The sequence below is a fragment of the Etheostoma spectabile genome, chromosome 3 (genome assembly GCF_008692095.1).
Source record: "Etheostoma spectabile isolate EspeVRDwgs_2016 chromosome 3, UIUC_Espe_1.0, whole genome shotgun sequence".
Taxonomy (NCBI): domain Eukaryota; kingdom Metazoa; phylum Chordata; class Actinopteri; order Perciformes; family Percidae; genus Etheostoma; species Etheostoma spectabile.
The window spans coordinates 14,379,478-14,388,318 of record NC_045735.1 but is presented as its reverse complement, the minus strand read 5'-3'; the positions used below and the strand labels follow the sequence as shown (position 1 = coordinate 14,388,318).

The window sequence follows — 8,841 nt, the reverse complement described above, 5'->3', positions numbered from 1 at the left end:
ACATAATGGTGTCTGCATATTCAGGTAGGTTTATGTATAAATGTCACAGTCATAAAGTAAAGAAAGACTCCATGCTAAAATGCTTTTCTGAAATATAGAAGTTTCAAGAAATATTTAATCAGCCCCGAAATAAATTATTACTGATTGCTGTTAAGGCCTTTTGATGTTTTATAGGAAGATAGGCAATACATTCCTACCCAAAAACATTATTTTAAAGTAAAAATGTCGCTTCTCTTATGTGGAACGCAACAGTCCTTTTTAGGATATTTAAAGATCACCACCTTTCTTGTTATTATTCTCTTGCTCTTTTTTTATTTCTATATTCCATTGTTTACCTCCTTGATACTATTATATTTCTCCATTCCTTTTCTATCTTTATCACATCCATCTTTATCCACCCTTCCCCTCCTTCTTTTTCCTTTTTTATCCTTCACTCCCATTTATCTCTGTGTTCCTTCCTCTCTTCTCCAGCATTTTTGAGCGCTGGCTCAGAACCCACCAGCCTCCCCGGACCAACTACCCACGTGCCAACGCCCCCATTGGCCACAATGATGGACACTACATGGTGCCCTTCCTGCCTCTCTACAGAAACGGAGACTACTTCCTGACTGATAAGGTTCTAGGATTTGAGTATGCCTACCTGTTGGACCCTGGTGAGTACAGAACAACAAAACAAGTCCAGTAAACCAGTGTTTCTGCAACGTTTCCTTCATGTCAAACTGTCTTATCCTGTGTATCTCCACTACAGGTCAGAGGTTTGTTCAGGAGTTCCTGACGCCCTACCTCCAGCAGGCCCAGGAGATCTGGCTGTGGCTCCTGGGAGCCGGGGTCCTCGGGGCGCTGATCTCTGCAGTCATCGCTGCACTGCTTCTCGTTGGACGAAGGAAGTGGAGGCGTAACCAGAGAAGGAAGCGGGCGCTAAGCTACGAAGAGCGACAGCCATTACTGCACAGCAGCTCAGAGGAAGGTTCTTCATATCAGACTACCATGTAGCACACACTGATACTGTACATACACACATATGAATGAACTTTTAGGAACACACAGTATTTTCATGAAGCAAACGAACAAGATGAATCCTGGTACAAGATTTTGTACACAATAAATCTACTTTAATTTTAAAATGGTGTCTAGCAGATAGTTGTGTGTGTTGTCTTTACATTTGAAACTTTGGCACCTCAATACAATGGAGCTGTAGTGTATTTTATTGTGGTGGTAATAGCATCGGAAAATGTCTTTACAGAAAAATTGTCTCGTTGGTTTGCAGAGTTTTCAAATGTTAAAATGTGTTTTAATTGTTTTTAGGCAACAAACAAAACAAAATTTCTCCTCCAGTGTATTTTGTGATGAAAGAATACACAGTGGTAGATATCTCAGTCAACACAACACTAGTTATCACAAGAAGTGAAGGGGGATTCTTTTTGGGGATTTATAGGCAAACTGACCCTTTAAGTTTTGACACACACACGCGCGTGCGCACACAAAGACACACACAGCCTTTGTGTGCATCAATAAAATGAAACACATGTCAGAAAAAGAAAAGATTTATACAGTACACCACAGTATTTTGAGTCAGGTGAATGCACTCACCTATAAGTATTTATTGTCTGTGAACTACTCAGCAGTCAATGACAGCAAAGGTGATTTGGTTATTCCTTCCTTTGGCAGCTCTTGACTTTCCTCACTGACCTAAAACACAGAGCATCCTGTTACATAAATATAATTATTACATAATTTATTATTTCATTGTATAGTATTCAACTGTGATTGTTCGTTTACAAGACAAATGCTGTACCTTAAATACTGTAAGTTTATTTACAGACAGAGTCAAATAAACTGATTTGACTATAGCTCATGGAAAAGGTTAGCAGGGAAGGAATTATTTTTCGATCATTTCATCAGGTCAGGCCAGGTCTGCTGTACTGTAGCTGTAGTGATGGCTCAGATTGTAAAAATCTGGTTATTTGACCCTTCAAAATTACCTCTTTCTCTTCATTAGTTAAATTCATTATAACAACTGAGAACTAAACTGCTTTGCAAGATATTATTTGAACATCAAGAAAAAGGGTCTGTTACCTGTCAGTGGGGAATTCGTATGGGTCAGAATGGCCAAGTAAGCCCATTCACATATTTACTAAACTGTCACATCAAGTTCGTATTTCATGGCTAATTTGAATAATAAACAACGCAGTTTCACGAGTGTAGAGACTGCTTGGTTAGCATATTATAAAAATAAAGTAGGTCTAGTTAATGCCACTACAAAGTCGATGTTGTTTGACAAAATAACATTTCATACGCTTGTGACTATGAATGATATATGTTTGTGATAATAATAATAATAATGTAAATTGTGCCAGGATTGGAAATAGTAAAATGTTCTCACTTACTTTGTGCAAGTTATCAAGATATAATAAATAAAAAAGTCACTTTTATTTTGGACTTTGCCTTGTTATTAAAAAAAAAAGAAGACACTCCTGAAAATAGACATACAATTTTAATTTAAATATATTTAAATTTCAAATGCTAAATAAATGGTTGCTAATAACAATTTGAGAGAACACGCTTGTTTTAGTGACAAGAGTGAGTGAGAAATATCAAGATGTTGATTCTTTGCAGAAACCTGTTGTTTCAAGTTTGGGCATACTTTCTTAAAATTGTAGCTGACTTAAAATCATAAGAAACTACTACCAACTTACAAATACATTGTTATCAATTCCACCAGTATACTAATTTCTTTGTATCAGTAACAAACACTTTCACTTACTTTGTTGAGAAATTGCCAAAGCCCTGCAGAAGTGTTTCACATAACATAAAATAATTTCAAACAATATAAATAAATTGGAAAAACAACTATCTAAGAATACTGGCTTGATGTGTAGTGTAGGTTTGCTTTGTATGAAGATAGATCTTTGATATACATACATGAACAGTGAACATGTAGTTTAAACAACAAATGAGAACAAACTGAATCAAGTGTCTGTTGTATGTCCGTATGGTTCCACTCTTTTCCTCAGATGAAAGCAAACCACGGCAGATTCTGATGACAGTCTCACAGACCAATCAAATATTAATGTCTTTGTATTACAAAAGTTACCAGCTCAGACAAAGGAAATGGTTGTTCTCTGAGGTAGGACTCTAAAGCAACATTTCCCTCTCTCACTTGTGTAGCCAGCATGACAAAACAAATGAACTCCACAGAGGGGAAGTGTGAAAAGATGAAAGCCTCTTTAGAAAACATCTTTAGAATCAACGTGTTATGATTATAACTTCTGTTCCCTGAACTAGAGGAATGAGGTATAACACATGTAGTATGGGATATCACGCCCCACATGACCTAGCTTAAGATACCTCTTTATAAGTCTTAAAGGCAGATGATCTCTGGTGATCTCTGTACTGTGTGTGGTACCTCCTTCCTCTCCTTCAGGGAACAAAAGTTATAGTCATAACAGTATGGGATATGTATTCACGCCCCACAGAGCAGCCCCTGAACCAGAGTAATACCTCCAGCAGTTTTCTGCAAAATAGTCCCAGCAGAAGGGACAGAATGAGCCACCAAAGGGGCTGTCACCTCGTAACTGTAAAACCAAACAAAACTGTTTAGTGATGACCAACTGGCTGCAGCACAGGTATCACTCACAGGTATCACTCACAGGTATCACTCACAGATATCACACACAGATACCCCTTTAAACAAAGCCCATGATGTTGCCATGCGCCCTCACGCTGTGAGGAAACGGACAACCTCTGCTGCTGTAAGCCAGGGGTCTATCCAATAAGGACCTTGGCCTTGTCATGCAAAGAGAAGCTGCCGGCAACTTCTTTTTCACCTGTTTATGCCTGGTGCTCATCCTGAGACACAGAGCATGTCAAAGCAAAATCAAAATCAATGCTCCGTGGGTAGCCACCGGCGGCTAAGAGCAACAGAGGCCATTTAGCTAACTGTTAGCTGGTGAAACAGAGCTAACTGGCTGCAGCCAATAAGTCCATCTCTGCAGACGTGTTCTTCGTGAAGCGGGGCTTCACATTCGTCACCACACGCCATCTGCCTTTAAAAGGCATGAAGAGAGGTGTCATGTGGGGCACTATATCCCACAATATGTGTTGTACCAAGTGAATTGACTAAAAGGGAACACAGAGCATCATGATTGGAGAATCCGAGCAGTGGGCTGGTTTCTCAACGTTTTTCTCAGAGGTTGATTGGATCAAGTTTCAGTTGCTTCAATCAGTTGTGGGTAGGGCTGGTCTGTAGAGAGGAGAGGCCTCATGCTGCATGTTGAGGTCTTGTCCTGCTGGGCCTTTTATGACCATGGGCAGGTATGCATATGAAACAATAATATAGTCTGTGAATATTCAAGTTTGTTTAGCCAGTTCCAAATGTCAAATGGCAAAGTTTCTGTTTATTTTAGTGACGTCGAAGTGTCCAACCAGCTCGCATGTTTGATCAGCTGAAGGACTCCTTGTTGAATTCAAAGGTTGTTCCAGAGGATCGGGCTGAGTTACACAGTCTATGGAGGGTCCTGGAGATGCCCTTTGGTCCACAGCAGAAAACCCCAACTCGCTTACTGAAGCCACACACACACAGAGAGGGAGAGAGAGCGAGACACAGAGAGAGAGAGAGAGAGAGAGAGAGAGAGAGAGAGAGAGAGAGAGAGAGAGAAAGAAAGAGTGTTAATTAGATATTAATAGATTAGATGTTATAACACGCGGTTCCTACTTCACCCCTGGACCTTCCCACTTTACTCACTGCTTATTGGTCTTCCCAATCTCATCAAACAGTAACTTCCACTTGGGTCGACCAACCAACAGCCTTGAGGTGAGTGGGCGGTACTTCTCCTCAGACATGCCCTGGAAAATAAAGTAGATAACAAAAACATCCCAGTTTTATCTTTTGTCATTTCAGGGCAGCTGAAACAAGCTGAAAACATAACACTGATACACAATCACTTTTGAAATTGATAACATTTTTTAGCCAGCTTGGATGCCAGCCCAGACCACAACATTTGAGGTTGGGAAGTTTGGTTTAGACCTGATCGGTTGTGGAGCAACACTGCTCAAACCAGAGCTGTTTGGACCAATCAAATTGGTAGGGCGGGCTATAATACGATGATGGACAGATGATCAACAGTAACGTAACTAACCACGTCACCAAAGAGTGCTTGGGTTGAATTAGTTTACAACAAAGACGGCTGCCGCTGGAAAATTGAGATGTGTAGATTCTGCCATCACATCAGTTATAGAAGATATCGACGGTGCATTCATTTTAAAAAAGGAACAGAGAGCCGCGATCAAAGCATTTGCAGATCGGAAAGAGGTTTTGGCGTCCTTCCTACGAGATTCGGCAAAAGTTCAACATACATCACATACTCTGTTGCTCTGATTGGTTGTATGTCTATCCAATTAAGTGCAGAGGGATTTTCTTTCCTGGTTCGGTTCAGTTCAACATCATATTCTGACTAAAATCTGAGTATGATGAAGTCAGGCTATTTTTTAGCTAGTTGAACATGTAAATCAGTAATGGAGGAACATTATCATTCATGGCACATTTTATAACTCCTATACTAGAGTCATCTGATCAATGCAGCGGTAGAATGATGACACATACAATAATTTTGATCAGAAAATCACTGTTGACATCTATAGGTTAAAAGATCCCAGTCTGCAATGACAGGTTCTCCATCTTCTCTATTGTTCCTCTACTTCTCTTGCTTTCTCCTGCTAAGTAACAAACTGCTGCAGCCCGTGCTCTCTAGTTTAAGGATCATTCAATTATATCAGCAGCTGTGGGCAGTTCGGGGCAAAGAAGGGCAAATTCAGTGGCCAACGTGGTGGGATTAAGTTAAAAAAATGAACTGCATGGGTTCTTTTTGTATCAGCAAAGTGAGCTACTGATATATCAAAACTTGTCAAAGTTTAATATTTAGCTATTTTTAGAATTTCAATTTCAAAAAGGACCTAAAAATTACATTTATCTGTGCTCTGTATGTTGAAAATTACTGTGTAGACAACCGAAGATGTGTTAAAGAACACAGGTTGGTGTTGCCAATGTTGCTCTTCATTAATAGGCCACTATGTTTACATTTAAAGCAGACTGCATTATTCATCTATAATGTAAAGAGGAGATTTTTACAGAAACATAACAACGTCCAACAACAACATCTTTTTAGACTGCTGGTTCAGTTAGTGTGTTAGAGAATGAGCACCCAATGAACCCACTATATCTCAAGTCATTTCCATAAGACATGGGTGTGAGACAAATGTCAGGCCATGTCTTTTTGTGGTGCGCCAGTTGATCACACACAATGTACACAGAGCAGCTGTGATACAGGTCAGGATCTTTCTATAGAGCGGTAAGGCAATACCTAAAAGTGTCATCTGATTTCCTGCATTACTGGGCTTACTTACAAAATAAGATTATTAAAGCTGGATGTCTGTGCAGAGGAAGAGCTGAAACCCTCTCAAATCAGAAGCATGAAACATAAACATGAACAAAGAAGTGTGTTTCACGTAGTTCAGTTGTAGCAGTTGCGCTTCCTTTGACAGGCATCTGATTCATGACAGACTGGTTTTACGGCTCTATTTGAACTTGGCCAGTGTGCATTAGGCTCTGGAAAAGAGTACTCTCCCCGTCGGGGAATTGAACCCCGGTCTCCCGCGTGACAGGCGGGGATACTCACCACTATACTAACGAGGAGTGGTTATGAGCAAGTCACATGACCATACAAATAGAAAGTAAGCAACACAAGACTATACTAGAGGAAATATTAGCTGTTATTTATAGTATGATCAAAATATGCCCAAACTATTTCTAAATTATATAATTGTGGATTTTCTTTTTACAATAACTGAGACAAGCAAGCATTTCTGTCAACATGTCTCTAATTCATGGTCTCTAATGGCTGTTACAGCAAGAACAGATGAAAAGAGTTTGAGTTTAACTTCTATTCTGCTCATGCAGAAACAATGTGACACAATAAATTAAAAAAAGTGTAGCTAAGAGAGAGACAGACAGCCAACAATCAAAAGACAGTAAACTCAAAAGAAGCCTTTGGACTTTAATGTGCTGTAGCTTCTCTTTCTGTCATATACTGCCCTCTAGTGGCTTAGGTTTTTAAGACTGACAAACGACGAATCAATGAAGAGAGAAATGAGTAAACAGATAGAATGAAATGAAAATGACAGTGTGTGTGCGCATGCATGCGTGTGTCACACTTACCTGCAGGTTGTCTGCCTGACTGACGTACAGTTTCAGATTAAAATAGTCTGGTCGGTTTTCCTGCCAAAGCTAAATGACAAACACATACATGGAAATGTGTTTTAGTGATGCTGTGATGCCTTTGGTCTAATTCATCAAAGTGATATTTAGAATAAAATACAACATTTATTCCTTGAAACAGGAGAGGTAAAATTTATAACAGCAACAAGAGGGCATAAAATATAATAAACCTGAGGCAAACAACATGCAATATTTGTCCTGACCTTCTGATGAACAGCACACAGAAGCTCAGCAAACCAGTAGAAGGACTGGAGCTCCCTGCAGACCCACACAAAGTACAACCTCTGCAACCTGAAACCTGTCCAGCCATCACTGAGTATACAGCATGGAGGAGGAAAGATGGATTGAAACATATGAATACTTGTACAAATTGTTCATTTCTCCATTTGTAATGTTTGTATGTTTTTTCTTTTCATAACTCACAGAAGAGCATTCAGCACGCAAGCGAACGGCGTGACTCCTATTCCCCCCGCGACACAAACACTGACGTCGTAGTTAAACACTTCCTCTGATGGACTTCCAAAGGGACCATCTACGTAAAGCCTGAACATAGCGTACAGTATGGACAAAAAAAACAAAAGACAATTAGCCAAGAAACTGGACAAATATACACAAATATATTTACACTTCCCCCTCAGGGTCAACCACACATAAGCAGATAAACATCCTGCATTTGAATTCCCACAGACTGGGTGCAGCTTGTCTGAGCCCCCAAACACACACACACACACACACACACACACACACACACACACACACACACACACACACACACACACACACACATACCCGTCATCCCTACAACAGCTGCTCAAACACTTGTGTCATCAAAAACACAAACACCCACACACACACACAAATCACCAAGCATAGTCACACCAGAGCATTTCTCTGCATTGAGAAAGTATCCACAAATATGATCAGACAATACTACACATGGCTTAGCGTTACTGACACGTAATGACAAGCACTATGGTCAGTAAAACTATCAGTTTGACAGCTTTTCACTTTTTATGTAGCTTGGCTAGCAGTTCCCTCGTTTACAGCCTTTGTGCTAAGCTAGGCTAAACAACTGGACCTATTTCCTAACAGAAATGAAGCTTGTATCAATTTAGCAGATATTGCATATTTTCCAAAATTTCTGACTGTTGACTGCTGTTCTGACTGATGACAAAAAACAAACCCATTGTCATCAATTCAAATAATCTTAAACTGCAGATTGTATAAGAGATAAGATAAGACTAGATAAAAAGACTTTATTAATCCCACACTCGGGAAATTCCCTTGTTACAGCGGCTCAAAAGCAAAATTCACACACATCAGTGTAACACAAATACGCATTAAATAGACATAAGCAAAAAATATACAAAAGAAATTTTAAGAAATAGTTTAAGAAATAGAAAAAAATAGTAATAGAGTTATTTTAATAACTTATTGATTATCCTGTTATAAAAAACACTAATTTTGAAAGAAATTTTACTGACTTTAATATTAGTGACCCTTGATCAGAATTTCATAAATCAAATAATTAGTATATGGAAATGAACCCTAACCCTTCTGACTATAAG

General features: G+C 39.3%; 2 protein-coding genes and 1 non-coding gene across 3 annotated transcripts in view; 1 reads left to right on the top strand and 2 right to left on the bottom strand.

Moving 5' to 3' along the window:
* The window catches only part of tyr (tyrosinase), a 4,597-nt gene extending 3,138 nt beyond the window's left edge, over positions 1 to 1,459 (top strand). Inside the window, exons 4-5 of the mRNA XM_032512167.1 lie at positions 472 to 653; positions 749 to 1,459. Coding sequence (XP_032368058.1) covers positions 472 to 653; positions 749 to 993 — 427 coding nt within the window. The 3' untranslated portion in view covers positions 994 to 1,459. The remainder of the gene's footprint in view (positions 1 to 471; positions 654 to 748) is intronic.
* Positions 1,460 to 2,475: 1,016 nt separating this feature from the next.
* Positions 2,476 to 8,841, bottom strand: part of nox4 (NADPH oxidase 4) — a 20,651-nt gene continuing 14,285 nt past the window's right edge. Inside the window, exons 14-18 of the mRNA XM_032512166.1 lie at positions 7,697 to 7,816; positions 7,477 to 7,585; positions 7,214 to 7,282; positions 4,745 to 4,845; positions 2,476 to 4,562 (exon numbers count right to left, since the gene is read on the bottom strand). Coding sequence (XP_032368057.1) covers positions 4,442 to 4,562; positions 4,745 to 4,845; positions 7,214 to 7,282; positions 7,477 to 7,585; positions 7,697 to 7,816 — 520 coding nt within the window. The 3' untranslated portion in view covers positions 2,476 to 4,441. The remainder of the gene's footprint in view (positions 4,563 to 4,744; positions 4,846 to 7,213; positions 7,283 to 7,476; positions 7,586 to 7,696; positions 7,817 to 8,841) is intronic.
* On the bottom strand, positions 6,620 to 6,691 carry trnad-guc (transfer RNA aspartic acid (anticodon GUC)). The gene has a single exon. It is a non-coding gene; the product is annotated as a tRNA-Asp (tRNA).